Here is a 19,915-nt window from a genome sequence, read left to right as displayed (position 1 = left end):
AAAGTCTGCGTGTATTCATTTCTGTGTTTCCAACCAATCCTGAAACTCATTTAAAGTAGCATAATAAACGGCTTTCTTACTATGGTTTGCCTCGCCGCTTTTTGTTTAAATCGATGACGTGGTGTGATAAAACACTCCCGACAAAAAGGACATGTTGATCTCTATTCACGCGTAATAAAAACACAATTGTTTCTGAAGCAGTGCGACTTGTTCTAAACAAAAAGAAACTGTTAGCAAGTGTTCTGAATTTGAAAAATAGGGCACAAAGTTAGTGATCAGCATTTATTTTGTTTAATTTTACTATGTGTACTGACCTACCGTTATCGTGCTGGGTGATGTAAGTGTTGATTAATAAACGATTACAAATTACGGAACGCCAAATAAGGGTCTTGTAGAATGACATGCTCGGCATTCTCATCATGCGTGTGCGTGCGTGCGTGCATGCGCGTGTGTGTATTATAATTGTGATGCATTTTCACAGTAGCGCGCATACGACATGTCATCTCCACATACAAACCAATGATAATGCAGGTAGATTGATATTAATATACTGACAGTGAAAAAGTATGTTTCTCACAGCTTCAAATTGTAACCATATGTCAGCATTACCAGGCAAAGTAAAGGCCTCAATAACATGGACTTTTAACCTTTAAGCTTTAAACACTAAGCTACCCCTACGGGATGGACGTGAATAATAGTCTGATCAATGTCGTTCTTTGCAAACGGCAACTGCTATTTATAACAAAAACTGCTGAGTCAAAGGGTACAGTAAGAACGTCTCACATTGACTTACATATTTTCCGCACCCAATACGCCCATGTCTTCATTGATTATAAACTCGTAATGTTTGCTCAATAGCTGGGACAGGGAGATAACGGTGGACGCTAAATATCTGGGTCATTAACTGGGCTCACTCGCAGGTAGTTCAATTCAAAATGTACGCGTAGTGGGCAACGTATGTTGTGGAAAATATATTTTGTTTCCGTTAGCAAGCATTTTTTCTTTGTGAGTAACTGTGTCCAGGTAATATGACCAAATAGTGAGAAATAAGTAGGATGTGATAAGAAATAGGAAATAAATAGGATCGTATTCAAATAAAATTATCCGCGAAAATCCGGGTTACAATTCAGGCCACAACCAACAACCACCTAGTATCGGGTGGTCAGGATTCGCTGACTTGGCTGACACATGTCATCGTACACCAAAGTCATAGTTCACTGATTATGGTGTCAATCACTCTATTGTCAAGTCCAGACTCGATACATTTACACACAGTCCCCATCCATTTGAGTGTGCAGTTAAAGAACAAACAGGCAAACAAGTCAAATAAAATGATCAGAAATGTGTTATACATGCAGCTTTACAATTGATGGCATCGTCATCCAGTCCAAGGGAGTTTCCAATTGGTGTTTATGTAATGACACATCATTAACGTACATATCTTGTTTAAAACAACAACTGAAAATGATGCCTGCTTAATATCGCAACGTAACGGAGCAAAAACCACTGAGTCATGCAGGTGCACACGTGCCTTCGTCATGCGGGGTGGTCTACCGTAAGGGTTTATTCATTAGCAGCTTTTATCTTGGCCTCGTCGCTGTGGACTAAACGTTAAAGGTAAGTGCCTAGGTTTATATTCTGTTTTCTTGTCCGTAAATGTTTCGTTCCAATTCGTTCCTTTGGGATGTGTTTGTTTGTTTGGTTTGGTCCCATACTCTGGAATATCTCAATATTGTGTAGACCTAAACAATCACATTTTGATCAGACAATGGTTGATATGTAGACGGACATTTTATCATTTCTTGTAAACATGGTGCAAATACATGTGATGCATTTCGCATAGGCACTAAACTATGAAGAAACGGGACAGACGTGGTCTTCGGTAGTCTTTGGAGGCGACTAACGGGATCGGGTGGTCAGATTCACTGACTTGGTTGATACATTTCATCCCTTGTCTAATTGAGTAAAACGATGCTCGTGCTGTTTCGTTTCCAGACTCGACTGTTTACACACCACCACCACAGCGGTGGGATAGCTGATCGCGGCTTTAAAAAGTTAACAACGACCACCAAGAACAATATTTACATTATCATGTGAAAGCCGGTAGTGTGTTTTAGTGTTTCAGAGAAGATCGCAGTTCGCATATTTGACTCGAGGCAACACGGATATCCGAAATATTACCACGGAATCACATGAAATTTTGATGTATTTTAAGAAATCTCTTCCGAAATCAGATACATGATTCAATGTATACTACCAGCTGGTGTTTATGAAGCAATAGTAAACTGTTACCATACCAAATGTTTGAGAGAATCCATTCGCCACAAACACATTCATGAACATATCGAGAATTTACTTTAGTAGGCACTGTGATACAAGGTAGAAACCAAAACGGAATTGCATTGGACATGGCAACGTTTCTGACAGTGAACTAGTCATTTCAACTGCATGACCTTGTGATTATCAATGACTGTATTATGTAAGAGTCATGTCGACTTGTTGTCACCTGCATAAGGTCATGTCAGCATACAGGTGCTCCGCCCGGGCCTCTTGAAGCAATGCAGTATACACCCTAATTTGAAAGGCGTGGTGCATTGTTGAACATTTATGTAGAAGCTGGCTGTTATTGTGATGATATTATCTCTGGTCTTGAACACGACTTCGTTGGAAGATATCGCCTTACAGCTTGACTACTTCAACGATATTAGTTGGTATACTGTTATCTGTTTTTCTTTCTGAGCAAAACGCTTATGTTACTTGTGTCAGTTGTGAAGACATAAATGCTGCTTAGTAGCACGACTGTGAAGACATTATTGCTGCTTAGTAACATGACTGTGAAGACATTATTGCTGCTTAGTAACATGACTGTGAAGACATTATTGCTGCTTAGTAACACGACTGTGAAGACAATAATCCTGCTTAGTAACATGACTGTGAATACATTATTGCTGCTTAGAAACATGACTGTGAAGACATTATTGCTGCTTAGAAACATGACTGTGAAGACATTATTGCTGCTTAGTAACATGACTGTGAAGACATTATTGCTGCTTAGTAACATGACTGTGAAGACATTATTGCTGCTTAATAACGCTACTGTCGTCGTTCAGGAATATAGCTTTATATAATTAGTGCATTGTAATACCCAACATGACTGTGAAGACATTATTGCTGCTTAGTAACATGACTGTGAAGACATTATTGCCTCTTAGTAACATGACTGTGAATACATTATTGCTGCTTAGAAACATGACTGTGAAGACATTATTGCTGCTTAGTAACATGACTGTGAAGACATTATTGCTGCTTAATAACGCTACTGTCGTCGTTCAGGAATATAGCTTTATATAATTAGTGCATTGTAATACCCATCAAAAGTTTAGACTCACTGAAATCACTCACTATATCTGATATGTAACATGTATGGTTACATCAAAGATTAATTTGTCCACTCACCTGCCGCAACCAGCTGCAAACGTTATGCAGATGAACTGCACGGTGATCATGCATCAAATTGTTGAAAAGCATGTGCAAGTTTCATGCACTTTGGTGTAAAGTTGTGTTAAGAATTCGCCAGTTTTCACGGATTTTCATATTTCTTTTAACATACGACAGTACTTTTTTCAACTTTACTAATTTGTTTTACATGCCTTAGTTCATGTGTAAATAATACCGTTAAACAGTGTGGAGTATATCTAGTTTGGTGCACGTGCCTGAAGTAAATGGCTGCATTTACACACGTCAGTGTACACTTCTGATGTGTAGTATATATCATAGTTACGTCATCGTTGCTACCTCATGCACTGTTCTGTTTGTCTTTTTATGCAAAGAAACTCAGTGTACCTGACAATATATGTTTTAGGGTGACAATGTAAATAGTGTTTAAATATCGTGGTTTTAGTATGGTCATTGTGCCAATGTGATGATGTGATTCTTTGCAACTGTTTTACAGTCTACGGAAACTACTCAATTGTTGTTTTTATTCATTGTTAAGTTAATGTTATCTCAATTTTCTTATTGTTCAAGAAGCATCATATCACCATCATCATCATGTCTGATTCCAAAGATAAGCAAAATCGGGATGACGGAATGGAACTGATTCCTGATGACGAAAATGCCAGGACAAAGTCAGGAGAGAACCTGTGGGATGAAGACCAAAATCCATTGTCCCCTGCGACAAGAGCAACAAAAGACGACCCAGGAGATGTTGACAACAGACTTCTGAAGGAGGAAGAAGATGTTGGCAAAAAAGAAGACAAAACACAATCTGAAGAAGACAACGGTCTTCCAATCGACCGTGGTTGGGCGTGGGTGGTATTAGTAGGTAACGTTAAGCATGATGATCTCTGTTCTTGGAGGATGGTAAGAGGATAAGTCTCCCGTGAATTTAATGTCCACAGTATGATAAGCATTTACAATATTTGTCGAGGAATGCAATAGTCACTGGTATGTCAACATGGTATCATAATGACATGTACCTGAATGAATTATAAGGTCTGTTTGCTTTTGTTCTTCAGAAAGTCTTTAGCGGTACAACATTGAAGGCCTCACTACAGCTCCAAGGCCCTAGCAAAACTTCCAATAAGTTTTATGGTAGAGCTGTGGAGACAATTTCGAAATTTGATGCATCAGTGACAAAAATGATGTCGGATGGAATTCCCTATTTTGACTTATACCATACGTTCCGAATTATTTCAGGTCAACATATATAGCATAGAATATTTCATGGCAGGTGCCACCGGCAGGGCAGGATGCGCTCACATTTTCGCAAACATGCTCTGTCATCATATGGTGACAATCACTGGATTATTACAAACAATATCATACAGCTCTAATTCTGCTGAAACAATATCTCTTCATTATTTAGTCACAATTGTACCCGTGGAATGGGTTTTGTCGCTTCTGTTGAAATGCTTGTTTCATTCGGGCTGACTTTCTGTTTCAGGTAGTGTCCTGAATGTGTTCATCATGGTTGGATATGCCAGAGGTATCGCCATATTCTTTGTGGCGTATCTGAAGGAATTTCAGGCATCTGCAGCAACAACAACTTTATTCATGGGAGTTATGGCTGGCACTTCTAGCATTGCGTGTATGTATTCACCACGCTTACATACCGTTCATTTCAAAAGAAAGTTGTGTTCACTGACATGTTAATTTTACACGCGTATTAGTAATATATGCTTACTTGACGGGTACCGTTTTGTGCTGAAGACATAAACTTTGTTCCTTGTTGTGAGTACAGAACAATACGCTGAGTATAGGAACCTTGTAATAAGCACTTGTTCAGTAAATATGTTTTGATTCCATCAGTTAATTAAAAACATTTAAGTATGTTTCAGGTTGAACATAAAACTGAATTGTTTTTTGTTTGTTTGTTTGTTTGTTTGGGTTTTTCATTAGTATTACTATCTCAGTTTTCAAATACATTGAACATCGACATACATCGTGTTTCTGATTACTATGAGGAAACATGAATAGGTGGCACACATAATGAAACTATTGAATTCTAATTGTCACCAAACAATTTTGTGCTTTCCCAGCACTGTTTTCCATGACTGTGATTCTACGACTGCTTGGAGAGAGGAAAACTGTCATCATTGGTGGAACAGTAGCAGCGTTAGGAATGCTGACAGCGGTATTCGCTACCAGTATCACGTATCTCATCTGCACACACAGCATTCTCATGGGTTGGTATATAAAATAAATGACAGAAAATGGGGAAGTCACATGTTCGTAACACTACCAGTGTGAAATTGCAGTAAAAACTGTAATACAAAAAACAAAAGTTTTGGATGATGATGATGATGATGATGATGATGATGATGATGATGGTGATGGTGACGACGATGATGATGATTTTTGATGAATTAGGAAATTCGGCATACTAAATATTCACGGTATTTTGCGTTTAATTCCAGGAATAGGGCTTTCAATGATACATGGCCCAGCCTTGGTACTAATTGGGAAGTACTTTAAGAAACGAAGAGGAATTGCCACTGCAATAGCCATGTCTGGAATCAGTTTGGGAGGAAGCGTTTTCCCACCTCTCGTTCGGTTCCTACTGGATGAGTATGGTGTCAGAGGAAGTATGTTGATCCTGACGGGTCTGACCATGAATGTGTGGGTCGGAGGGTCCCTGTTCAGACCATTAAGTTATTTCCAAAAGAAGACACCAAAAACAGTATCACTGAGGAATCAAGGTGACAGAAATGGCCATGGTTTAGAAGCGCCCCACGAAAACAGTGGAAACGAAGATGCAAAGGACTTTTCTACAAATATGAACGTGGATGATCTTGGCAAGGCTAGCATCCCAATGGTCACAGATAAAGAAAAAGCTGTTCGTAAAAGAAGTAGACCCGATTCGACGATTAGCTATGAATCGCAAGTGTGTGATCGTTCGGAATATCATCTCAGAATGTATACAAGCAACCCTGATTTGACATCATTGTCGCTGGTGGATTTACGAGAGGTCAATCCTCTACAAGATGTTGACGATGAACATGAAACTGTATGGATGCATGTTAAAGAAGCCTTTGCAGCATTTGACTTTTCATTGTTCAAACAGCCCATGTTTCAGCTGCTTGCAGCGTTTACTCATTTCGGTATGGTTTTCACATTAACAGGAGCATACCTCCCTGTGCTCGCAAAGGAAAAGGGCGTTGGTCCCACAGAGGCGGCCTTTCTACTGACTATTCAAGGCGTGATGGATTTCTGCGGTAGAATTGCTGTTGGGTTCGTGGCAGACCTCAAGTACATCAAAATCAATCATTTGATGGCTATAGGAATAGTAATATCTGGAACTGTAGCTCAGTTTGCTTCGTTCTATAACTCGTACACTCTATTGATCGTATTTTCCGTTCTTGCTGGGCTATTTGGCAGTTTTTATAATTGTCTGATCCCTCTTGCCATCGTTGAGTTTATGGGACTTAAAAACATGGCGAATGTTCTTGGATTTGTAGCCGTGTTTCATGGACTTGCCATGGCTTTGACACATCCTATCATGGGTAAGTTTACATCTGGTGTTTTTTATTTTGCATAGCACGTTTGTCATCTATAGTGCGTAATTAAAATTGTAAGATAATTCACTTCCGTGTGAATGACGGTTTCATTTATACATTCACCCTTTAACTGTTAAAAATGTTCAGCCATCCCACAGTTATCAATACACAGGAAAACTCTGAATAATGTATGTGTGGAAATATTTCAAATCATTTTCAGTCGATCAAATTATCAAAATGCATTCATCAAGTGTTATTTACCTTATAAAAAACGAATTATTGTTTTACGCCACCTGAAGGCCATTCCAGCCGTGTAAGAGTTCATTAATTACTGCTTGACAAGTATTAGATGTGCTAGCGCAGTGAACGCGTTGGTGACAAGCAGGCGGGCCAAGTAATCTGGACCAATACACTTGGTTGCTACACGTACATTGGTGACTAAGCACGTGCACTACATGCTGACCATGGTGTGAAATCAATACCTCTAATATTCAACAAGTGTCTCATAGAGTGACTCACACGAGGAAATTGAACTAAATTTAGTGGGAAACCTGTTTCCCTCTTGTTTCAAATAGAATATTCTGGAGGGCGTTCCCATATATGCAAACTAGGGTTATTTGTCAGGTCGTGGCTCATCTAATGCTTTCCAAGCAGTAGGTTTCCCATACCGTGCACTTGTGGGAAACGAACCTTGACCACCAGAATGAGGAAACGCTTTCACGACTCTACTATCCCATTACCCTAATGAATGAGATTGATCGAGCGGTCCATTACCTTCACTGGTATTGTTCATGCATACTATTGTGATACAAAATGACCCATAAACCATTAAGTAATAAATTTTGAAGACTGAATGCTCAAATTTGTACCAAAAACGAGGTAAGATATCAATTTGAAATATTTAAGCCTCTTGACAAGATTTTCACTTACGTTTACTGAATTACGTTTACAAATGTTCATTCAAAGTGAAAACATGATAAGATATCAATTAAAATATTTAAGCTTTTTACCAGAATGTTAAGTTAAGTTACTTAAGTTAAAACTTATACCCGGTCCCAAAATGAAAATAAATTTTGAAGACTGAATGCTCAAATTTGTACCAAAAACGAGGTAAGATATCAATTTGGAATATTTAAGCCTCTTGACAAGATTTTCGCTTACGTTTACTGAATTACGTTTACAAATTTCATTCAAAGTGAAAACATGATAAGATATTAATTGAAATATTTAAGCTTTTTACCAGAATGTTAAGTTAAGTTACTTAAGTTAAAACATATACCCGGTCCCAAAATGAAAACATAAAATAAGATATCAATGCGAGACATTTCAGTTTTTTTGGCTAAAAAAATACGTTTACTGAATGCTCAAATTTTCATTCAAAATGAAAACATAAAATAAAATATTTATTGAAATATTTAAACTTTTATTTATTTATTTTTTACTCAAGTTGTCTTATGGTAAAACATTTTGTTTTACAGGGGCTATACGTGATCTGACTGGTTCGTACAATCTCTGCTTTAACTACATTGGAATATGCAATTACATATGTGCCATTCTGCTCCTCTGCATACCACTAGTCACAAAGAAGACGTCAGCACCTTCAGATGGGAAGGACCTTGAAGAAGGCCAACCGCTAAAAAATGACTAAGAGCGTGTACTTAATTCCAGTACGAATGACATGAATAGATGGTTAGATTGAATACACAATGTTATTTAGAAAGTGATCATATGGTGTGTTTAGGATTACACTTTCTCATAAAAGTACAGATTCTGTTGAGTTGAGTCCCACCCGGGACCCGAACATCTTCCGTTGTTTCTCAGACTGATCATGTTATTTTCTCGTGTGCTAGCTCATATCAATTAGACATTTACACTTAGTGTTTAATGGAACGTACTGAATATGACGGGGATCATTGTAAATAATAGTGAGAATAGTCCGCTTATATGGCACTCATATCTAGACACAATGCTTGGTCACTGCGCTAATAGGCAGAAGCCTTACCACTGCACAATTGCACTCCGCATACTGTGCGTATATAGTGCATATCGAGGCTGTTTTTTTTAGATATCAGATCATTGAAAACACGACTGTGATCCTGCAACCATATGGAAAGTGTTTGAACTTGCATGCGTATTGATAGAGGCGACTAACAAGGTCAGGTGGTCAGGTCAGACGACTTGGTAATCAAGGCAACATGCCAACTGAAAAGCTGCGCATTATAGTTTTCAAATACACCTGAGATGTCTATCTGGAATTGTGCTTATTTTTTATTTTTTATCGTTTTTTTTTTACAAAAATATTAAATAACTAATGCAGTGTAACAAACCTTTAATTTCATCGATACAGTGGCATCCGTGTGTAGATCTTAGTGGCTGAATAAGTTTCTGTATAAATCATACGTACAAGTATACGTTTAAGTATCGACTAAGTGGAATACCATGAACTGTATTCCTATGACGTGATACAACATACGGAAACCCAGTGATAATACTGCATATCGCAAGAGGTCAGAACACCAAACCAATCTTTAAGACATCTTACCAATCACTGAAATAATTTAAAATTGAGATATTCTTAGTGAATGGCCGATTTAGTATACATATTTTTATTATGAATATTGCTTTATGGTTTGCAGTATTGCGATGATTTGCTGACATCTGGAAAACCTGCTTTGAGTTGAGTGTACAACATTTGAATTATTTAGGTAATATGCTTGTACTGGTGGGAACAGTCGATTTGATACATTGGCCAACGGATATTGGAACAGACAAGGACATCTACTCCGCAAAGAGAATTGTATACCACCGATCTGTCCATGTCCTTGGTGATATCAGACACGTTGGGGAGAAAGCAAAGGAAGTACAAACATTCTCGCGATCAAATAGCAAGGCAGATAACAGATCGCGTGATGTAGGTCAGGTGTACGAGCAGGCCCAGATTTTCCACTTCAGTCTGCACGGGTAGGTGAAATGTTAGAAGCAGGGAATGAATGTCGAGGTCAACAGAGTGACCTTGTCAGTGTATCTAGGTTGTGTCATCCCGTCTTTAGGTGAAAGCATACACGGAGGATTTATTTAGTGCCGCAATCTAACCCACCGATTGAGTAATGTATCAACTTACATGACATTTAATAAAACCATTGTTTATAGATGTGTATCGCTGAAGTTTTGAGGCAACACGTATGAAAGTTAATTGTTCGTTCCTAGTCATTACAAACCCATGCTTGCCATAAAAGGCGACTCAGCTTGTCGTAAGAGGCGACTAACGGGATCGGGTGGTCAGGCTCGCTGACTTGGTTGACACATGTCATCGGTTCCCTATTGCGCAGATCGATGCTTATGTTGTTGATCACTGGATTGTCTGGTCCAGACTCGATTATTTACAGACCGCCGCCATATAGCTGGAATATTGCTGAGTGCAGCGTAAAACTAAACTCACTCACTCACTCCTAGTCATTACAAACATAAAAAGGAAGTCAGGATCAATAATTGATACCCTGGCATGCCGAATACAGCTCCAACTACTCTTCTGAATTAGAAGTCAAACTTTGTCTGTGAACCTCTTTTGCTTACCAGACGTACCATACTTTTCGTTTGTACACCGACACCTGGGACCGCCGGTATGGCGATTCGAATACTGCTCGGAAAAACACCTGAGGGACGGAATATTTTTTTCAGTCGGTTGAATATATGATTATATTTATCAATTTTGCGAAAGGTTGTATAGCGACGAAACAATCACGTAACAGAAACGATATATTTCGTTCTTTCATTGCTACAATTTTTACTAAAGTTTGTTTAACCCGCAATGACCATAATCCTTTCAACAGTTTGTGTAGAGCATGCTGAATTAGTTTCGTTTAATAATCTGTACTGAGAAATCGACGCTAGAAGTGTATTTATTGTGTAGTCATTGTTTTCGTAGCTAGAGGGAATAAACCACTGCCCTTTTTCGCATTGTCTTCTCTTCGTCTGTACATGGATGTAGAACAAATGCGTGCATAGTTTTATATCCATCATACATCTCAACTCAAATCCCTGGGCTTAGTATCACGAAGCTGAAACGTTGCTACATACAGAGAACATTATCATCAAATCTGATAAAAGAACGTATATACAGAATCTCGGTTTTCATTTGTAACATTCGGGTCATCTGTGATAGCTTTGTCACTCTACATTCAACAGAGAAGGAGCACTGCGTAAGCCACTGGCCTGATACAGGTCAGTTTAAGGTATTTTTATTTCAACAATTGTTAGGAAAAGAGTCAAACTTATTTTACATTTTGTTCGCTTCTTTGAACTGATGTTAAGTATTTTATTTAATAATACGTACGATTTATGTATAGGTATGGCCCTCAATCATTTGATTTCATTCCCAGAGGGCCATTTCTTATCTAGCCCATTTCTTAGTGATCTTTATGAAAAAGGTGCGACATTTTAAAGGCTAGATTACATCTATTCACTCGATATATATTTGTGAGGATGTTGACACGTTATACAGAGTCTTGTATGTGACTGATTACGTACGTATCCTTATCATTTATTATTTATATATTTCTCTTCCTGAGACTCAAACTGAGTTCGGGGTAGCAGGAGTTACTTTAGGATGAAATATTTAATAAACGAGGTTGGAGTTTGCGAGCACCCGTCTCTGAATTCGACACAATCGAATCAACGTTTGTGAGGGTGAAGATTACAACAGCAAGATAATGTAGCATTATTTCTCATACTACTTGCTGACAACGACAAGACTATCTTTGTTGGTCACGCGCATGTACTGTCTCCTGTGGATAAGAAAGATAATCTGTGAAATGGCAAGATTACCTGACACACTAAACATGCATGACATCCACGTGATATGGCAACATCATAAATTGTTTTATCACTTTGATTAGAACACAAATATTTATTTATGTGTGTCAGCCACATACTCTACAATTTATTTGATGACTTTTTAAATTATGTTTGAATGCCTTAAAAGGGAGTCAGATGTTATGCTTGTTTCACTGAAAAAGAAAATTAAGAAGGAATATGTTTCTCGTCGTCACCGAGGCGGAAAGCAGTGCATTTCAAGGATATTACAAGTCAATCATAACATTTTCAGATCAATCCAAGGTCTCTATGATAGACCTGTGCCTACATTAAGCTTGATAATAACATGTTCAGATCAATCAAAGTTCTCTAAGCGTACATCAAGCTTAATAATAATATTGTAATATACTGAATCTCCAATAGGCGGCCGTCAAAGGTGTGTCCCAAGCCCCCTTCTATTCCCTTTTTTTCCAAATAATGTCAATGTTAGTCCTGTTTTTTGCATACGGTGGAACATTAGAATGATATGAATTTGTATACTTGTGAAATATTATTTTACATTCATTTACCTTCTACGTTCATGTAGACGATATTCTTTGTGTATTTATATCTTCAAAAAATTTCAAGTATTATTCTGTAATATTGGAACAAATAAATTATTATTGTGATCAAAATGATACAACATATTTAGGCACATGGAAAGTAATGATTCCATAATTTTATTTAGCTATCAAGTAAAATACCATAAATTACACATCTATGGATTGTGATTAGCCAGATGTCAAAGACGTTCCCCTGCTGACTTTAGATTAGGTAGGATGCTTAAAATAATGTAATGATATACACAAGTAGTCCTATGGGAGAAACTGAAAATGAGAGTTTGGTATATTTGTCACATTGTAAACATCAATACCCATTGGTAAAAAAAAGTGTGAAACATTGTTATGTTTGTTCGTCAGATTAACGTTTATGACTGGCTTTATATGAAGATGCTATGATAAAAGTAATCATCAGAGAGACATATTTAATTATATACCACATAGTAGTGAGCTAGTTTTCATTGCACATCCTCACTCTGTACTCTCCGATATGTCACCATGACCCTCGCTACACGACCTAGAACATTCCCATACTGTACCAAGCAGACGCACTAAGACGTAACTATAACACTGTTCAAATATGATTGTGACCTACTTTACGACCACTCAACAGAGCTCATGGGCGTGATAACCATCGAGAATATTTCTACTTACATCATCCGAAGTAGCCAACATCAGAATGGGTACAACTAAGCCTGGAGAAGAGGTCAGTGATGAATCGGAGTTGTGTGGTGTTACTGTAATCAACGCGAACGGAGATAGAGATGTTGCGAAGAAGCTTCTGAAGGACCACGAGGATGCAGAAGAGTTGGACAAACAACCACATGAACAGGATGATGGACTGCCCATAGACCGTGGATGGGCTTGGGTTGTTTTGGCAGGTGACCACCTTCACTCCTATTTTGCAGAATAGCCTACATTTTCATTGTAGGATGCTTTTCTTAAAGATGTTAATGTCAGTTAAGCTGATGCTCAGATGACACAGCTGTCAACCAGAAATCATATTTTCTACAAGTAGGCCACAGTGATTTATTTGGTGGTTGTTTAACGCCAAGACGGGTAATTTTCTGGCAATATTACGGGTAGTCTATATTCCTTCCCAGATCGCCACTAAGCACAGGGAACAGAGATGTAGCCTGGTAGTCAAGGCGTTTGGTTGTCGCCCTGAACACCCGGATTCGATTCCCCATATGAAAGTGTAGAAGTGCGTAATATATACCATTATATATATATATATATATATATATATATATATATATATATATATATATATATATATATATATATATATATATATATATATATATATCCCAAGTAGAGGATATCCCGTTTTGCTAAACAATGACAGTGCACATGAAAAATGGTTATGTAATAAATTATCATATTTTCGCTTATTTTTTATTTAATTATTTATGTTTTTGGGTCATCTGTGTCCTCGTTGTCTTCAACATTTTCATTTTGGCAATCTTGTAAGTCCAATATCCCCCGACATTTCCTATTGGTATGTATAGCCACGTAGTAACAAACATGACGCTTGTTAAACTGAATTCCATGTCGAATGTACTACTTTCTGAAAACAGACACGCATCACACAGCCTCCATCAAGGTAACAATGTAGACGATAAAATGAAGACTGCGTAACTTGGAATAAAATGACACCCACCGACTCATCCCACCTGATAATGACCTATGAAGATACGAGTTAGAATTGATCTTTAGTAATCCATGAAATATAGCCTGGATATTGCCAAGTGCGGTGTAAAAGTAAACTCACTTATCTGAGACTGTATTGCAGCCTGATTCTCCTTGGCGACAAAAGATTAAAATCGACCGCTGTCACAAAATGCTCTTCATGCTCTTCAGGTCATTTGACTGTCCTTTCAAAATCGTTCACCAAAACCGTTTTGTGCAATCAACCAAGAGAAACGCGAAAGTTAAATATGGCATACATGCGGATATGTCATAAACGTTGTCCAAGAACACATTGCATCAGGATAGGTCCTGTTTATGGTTGTGTGGCTCCAATACCTGCTGTCCGCAGTCGGGTCCGGGATGGACCATACGTACACTCTCGTGTCCCATATCTGTTGCTTTGAAGATAAACGTCTTCTCGGTGTGAGAACGAAAGTGCTCGTCTGTTCCTCAGACTGTGTATTGTCTGGCAATTACAGCGGGATACTGTTGCTAAGGACAGTCAGGCTTAAACCAATCCATGTCATGCGCAGGCCACAATTTGGGTGTTATGATACGTATGATTTTCCATTACACTTGCAAGGATATCGTAATCCCAAAGATGGTAATCTGCCTTCAGTTCCTTGCCATCTATAATAGCTCTATCTTATATTGTGTTTTTCTTTTTTTTCTTAAATTATCAAGCATTTTACACTGAGCTCAAACTGGTTTTAATTAATTTGTGATAATCTGGTTGGTATACTGTCCTTTGCTGACATCTTTCTAAACGTACAGATATATTTATTGTGATAAGATAACTTTTCGTAGTCACAATATGGCTGAAAAAATGCTGATGTGACGTAAACTGTTGACTCACTATTTTGAAACTTGTGTAACAAAAAGAAACTTGGGAACATAATCTGTTGAATATATATGTATGCTGTAGAGTTATGACATTTCTTGCACGAAGTGTGTGCTATTATTTTCATGATTATTAATAATTAACACGTCATCCATGATATCTCCATCGATTTCATTATGTCGTCAAAGTCGTACAAGAAGAATGCCTCCATTTCCAGGTAGTTTTCTGAATGTCATTTTGATGGTCGGGTATTCACAAGCTAAAGGACTGTTCTTCGTAGAATACGTGAATGAATTCCAGGCATCTGCTCTGAAAACAACCTTATTCATGGGCGTGATGGCTGCATCATTCAGTCTGGGGTGTGAGTAATCAAGTAATAAAATATGGTAAATTATCCTTTGACAAACTAGAAATATCCCATAATATTTCAACGAACATTTAAAGACAGGATGTTATCATGCGTTCTTGTGTATCAATATCTTCTCTCTTTGATGCCATTGACGTACGTGAACACTGTTTAACAGAACACATCTTACATTTGTGAGAATTCTGTGGCCTTGTGGTCACATTATGTTTGCAGCGCTCATTACCATGAATGTGATTCTACAACTGCTTGGGGAGAGAAAAACCGTACTTCTTGGTGGAACAATATATTCTTTGGGGATGCTGGCAGCTGTGTTCCCTACCAGTATGACGTATCTCATCTGTACACACAGTATTCTTGTTGGTGGGTATGTTTAGCTACAAAATAACAAGTGATATAATTGTCAATGAGTAATGATAATATTTGGATTTTCGGTGTCCCAGGGTCGGCATTTCATACACATTACGGTTTCTTTAGGGAGTTTGTTAGACATGAATCCTGTTCACTAACAGTGCATATATTTACCATTTCATTCATTGTTTTGAAATAAGTAATCTTCTATAGGTAGGTATGCTTATCCATGAATGTTTCAGCAATTTTAATTTTCGCGCAGTAGATTATAAAGACTCTTGAACGAATACAGAGCTACCAAAAATGTTAAAGATATCTACTGGCCAGTGAGTGAGTGAGTTTAGTTTTAGGCCGCACTCAGCAATATTCAAGCTATATGGTGGCGGTCTGTAAATAATGGACAATCCAGTGACAACAACATGAGCATCGATCTGCGCAATGGAGAGCCGATGACATGTGTCAACCAAGTCAGCGAGCCTGTCCACCCGATCCCGTTAGTCGCCTCTTACGACAAGCATAATCGCCTTTTATGGTAAGCATGGGTTGCTGAAGGCCTATTCTACCCCGGGAACTTTACGGGTCTGACCAAGTAAGACAACAATGAGATGAGGTAGAGCACTGCTTAGACTTGTTAGGCGCCTTTTGTGTGATACGAGCACATCGTTAAGGCAACAATGATTCCCTGTTAGAGCCATTTCCTTAATGAACAGTCAGGGATCGGCCGAAAGCTGTAGGGTGAAGAACAAAAAGATCAAAGCTCGCAAAGCAGAACGACTTGACTGGAATAAACACCATTTTTGCTGGGACATTGGATCATGGTGGAGGGTTCACTTTACCGACAGTCGTCTCTCACCGCATATTGCAGATGCCATTAGAATACACAACAATAAGGAAACGTTTACTTCTATGGGATGATCAGTCTTGTTATGGGGATACACTTCCTTGGGTTGCTCGATGGGCTTCATTGCTTTTCGAGGCAACCACTGCAGCAGTCCTTGTTGTGCAGATCGATGCTCATGCTGTTGATCACTGGATTGTTTGGCCCGGACTCCAATATTTACTTAAGTCGCCATATAGCGGGAACATTGCTTAGTGCGGCGTAACTTTGACAAAGTTGGGATTCTAGCAAACATATACTAACTCTCTGAACGATTCAGCCAGTATTTGGAGAGTAAAGATAATGTATGATGAGTTAATACTTTCTTTGACAGGTCTAGGCAATTCAATGATGAGTGGACCAGCACTAGTACTGATTGGAAAGTACTTCAAGAAGAGAAGAGGTATTGCTACAGCAGTTGCCCTATCTGGGAACAGTCTTGGGAACAGCATATTCCCACCTATGGTAAACTTCCTACTGGATGAGTATGGTGTCCGAGGAAGCATGTTGATCCTTACTGGGCTGACAATGAACACGTTGGTCGGAGGGGCATTGTTTAGGCCATTAAGTTCATTTGGTAAGGTTACAGAAGGACTGACAACCACCAGGAATGACAGAAAAAAGAAAGATCAAGAAAACACTGGTGAAGAGTGTGAGGATAATGAGGATACTGTCACAGTGAGAGACGACAGCTTGACATTCCGTCCCATCAGTGAAGAGAAGGCAAAAAATAATCAAAATGTCCATAAGAGTATACGAGCCAACTCACCAAGCAGCAATGAATTACAACAGGACTCCGCCTGGAACAACAAAGAATCAAAACAACGCAAAGGTGCAGGCATGTGTATAAAGCATGCCTTTTCTGGATTTGATTTTTCGTTGTTCAAGCAACCAAAGTTTCTGATGTTTGTTACCGTAGCATATTTTGGTATTGTTTTAAAATTAGTGCTAGCATACCTCCCTGCCTTCGTAGTTGAGAAGGGGTTTCCACAAGCAGAGGCAGCTTTTCTTCTAACTGTTTCAGGCGTGCTTGACTTCTTCAGCAGACTTGCAGCAGGGTTTATTGCAGACCTGAAATACTTAAAAGTAAACCATTTAATGGCCATTGGTTTACTTATATCTGGTACAACCACTATGTTTACCTCTTACTACAACGCATATATACTATTAGTTGTGTATTCTGTGATTGTTGGACTTTTTGGTGGTGTCTTCCACTGTCTCATGCCCGTTGCCATAATAGACTTTATGGGACTTGACAACATGCCAAGAGTTTTCGGGTTTGTTTCCGTCTTCTATGGACTTGCTGTTTCAGTCACACATCCCATCATAGGTAAGGTCGCTGTATTTGTAAACTTTTTAAGTGTTGGGTTTTTTTCGTTGTTGTTGTTGATTGCTTGTTTGTTTGGGTTGAAAACTTCAGCGCCGTTAACTGACTTCCTTGAGAGGCATTTAGTAAATAGTTTGAGCAGTAAGGAAGAATAACCCTAAAATGTGTATGGATGAACAACATTTTATATTTTTGATAAAGATTTGATAAAGAAATTCACCCATCTATTGTTATCCTTCCTTAACTGTTCTCCTGTTAACTTTAACTTAACTGCTCTCCTGTTAACTTTAAAGAGTATTTTGGCAGAATATCTATTTTTGCAGGGGTTTTCACCTCCTTACTGAAACACATTAACAATGACATGGTCCTGATGACTCAAAAATCGTGACCCACATCTCTAACAACATGGTCTTCCGTGATAGTAACAGATATGCTGTTGCTATGCCTCCTGATATGTATGATATGCTACGTGCATACGATATATGTACAATCACCGTCATATGTAAAGTCACCATCACCGATCGCTAGAAATATATATTGTATTTAATTATAAAAAAGACAGTGATAAAACGTATAAATCAGACAGAATGAAAGTTCAATTTAGATGTGTATTTAGCACATCAGTCGCAGATAATCATTAAGTATGCATTCCAAGTTTCAGTAAACAGAGATACTTCATTTCAATCAATCGTGGATTGGATCCTAACATGTGGCATCTTCCTGCAGGTGCAATCCGGGATTTGACTGGTTCATACAACATGAGTTACATCTATATTGGAATCTGTACCTACATAACGGCTGTAGTTCTTCTCTGTGAACCATTATTCCGAGGAAGAGGAACTGTGACGACATCCAAGAGTGATGAGAACGAGCGTGAAGAGAACAAACCACTTAAATGAAATGAGTTTGATTCACAAGTTGTACTGTCGATGGAATTGTTCAGATTATAACATCCGACGATCTTCAGTTTATATTAATTACTTACTAGTTTAACATTTTCAGCTGTGATAATTTAGTTTTTATACTGTCTTTCGTTTTACAGCTTTTAAAATGCCATTGATGTTTTGTTACAAGTATAGACACGTCATAGAACAACATAGATGACGTCACCAGATATTTGGTCAATAATGAACCCAAGTTTAAACGAGCCGTACGTGATCAACAGCTGAGCTACTAATGGCGTTACCTAACATCGGGCTTGATAGTGGCCCGTCGTCAAGCATTTTGCGGGCATTATCAAGTTACAGTGGCCCGCTCATTTGTGATAACGTGCGGTCGTTTTAATGATAATTCTATCCATTTTAGATATAATTTGTTTTAGTCACGATGTGGCTGAAATTTTGCCTATGTGACTTTAATTATTAACTCTCTCAGGTTACACGTTGGTTTTTGATATTCTCTACAGCACATGTATACCCTTAATGAAAGCGGGTTTGTGATAGTATATATCTTTATGTATCTTTTGCTGTCAGCGTCATATGACAGTTTTGGAAGTAGCCTAGTGGTAAAAGCGTTTGCTCGTCAAGCCGAAGACCCGAGTTCGATTCCCACCTGGGCACAACTGTGACGCCCATTTCTGGTCTCCCCGCCGTGGAATGCTAAATTTGCGTGAAACCACACTCACTCACTCACTCACTGACTCGCGCGTATGACGTCACGTCACATTCGGAATACGTTTGCCACTTGACCTCCACCACAGACTGAATATTATTGCATTCTGTTTAATATAGGTTATGAATTGGATTGAATTTGTTATATAAGTATTATTTCTAAAATAATCCCTCGTTTTGGTCATACGAGACATTCAACTTAATCGATATCATACAGTGTCAGTTAAGTGATGAGGTTAACGCATATCTAGCCGAAAAAGAATGCTATTGCTATTCCTTTCATTGGACACGAGTATTTCTGTGGACAGTCATCATCATTTTAATGTGTTATACGACTTGATGAAAGTGTTTTAATATTTACAGGTTTTGTTAAGATTGGATAATAATGCATGATAATCAGGTTTAAGTGAAACCCGATTGTTTGTTCACTTATGTCATCGCTAT

The 19,915-nt window shown here is 38.3% G+C and overlaps 2 protein-coding genes across 2 annotated transcripts; both read left to right on the top strand.

Annotated features, from left to right (window-relative positions):
* Window positions 1-1,565: 1,565 nt before the first annotated feature.
* LOC137282483 (monocarboxylate transporter 12-like) lies at window positions 1,566-10,951 on the top strand. The gene is made up of 6 exons (XM_067814238.1): window positions 1,566-1,617; window positions 4,030-4,324; window positions 4,946-5,089; window positions 5,541-5,687; window positions 5,919-7,004; window positions 8,477-10,951. Exons 2-6 carry the CDS (start codon window positions 4,051-4,053, stop codon window positions 8,644-8,646), a joined length of 1,821 nt encoding a protein of 606 aa, XP_067670339.1. The 5' UTR covers window positions 1,566-1,617; window positions 4,030-4,050; the 3' UTR covers window positions 8,647-10,951.
* A 2,137-nt stretch (window positions 10,952-13,088) lies between these two features.
* Window positions 13,089-18,760, top strand: LOC137282074 (monocarboxylate transporter 12-like). The gene is made up of 5 exons (XM_067813817.1): window positions 13,089-13,290; window positions 15,160-15,303; window positions 15,523-15,669; window positions 16,869-17,864; window positions 18,588-18,760. Exons 1-5 carry the CDS (start codon window positions 13,089-13,091, stop codon window positions 18,758-18,760), a joined length of 1,662 nt encoding a protein of 553 aa, XP_067669918.1.
* The last annotated feature ends 1,155 nt before the right edge of the window (window positions 18,761-19,915 follow it).

This window comes from Haliotis asinina, chromosome 4, assembly GCF_037392515.1.
Source record: "Haliotis asinina isolate JCU_RB_2024 chromosome 4, JCU_Hal_asi_v2, whole genome shotgun sequence".
Lineage (NCBI taxonomy): Eukaryota > Metazoa > Mollusca > Gastropoda > Lepetellida > Haliotidae > Haliotis > Haliotis asinina.
Note: the sequence above shows the minus strand (reverse complement) of the source record. Positions and strands in the feature narration are given on the sequence as shown.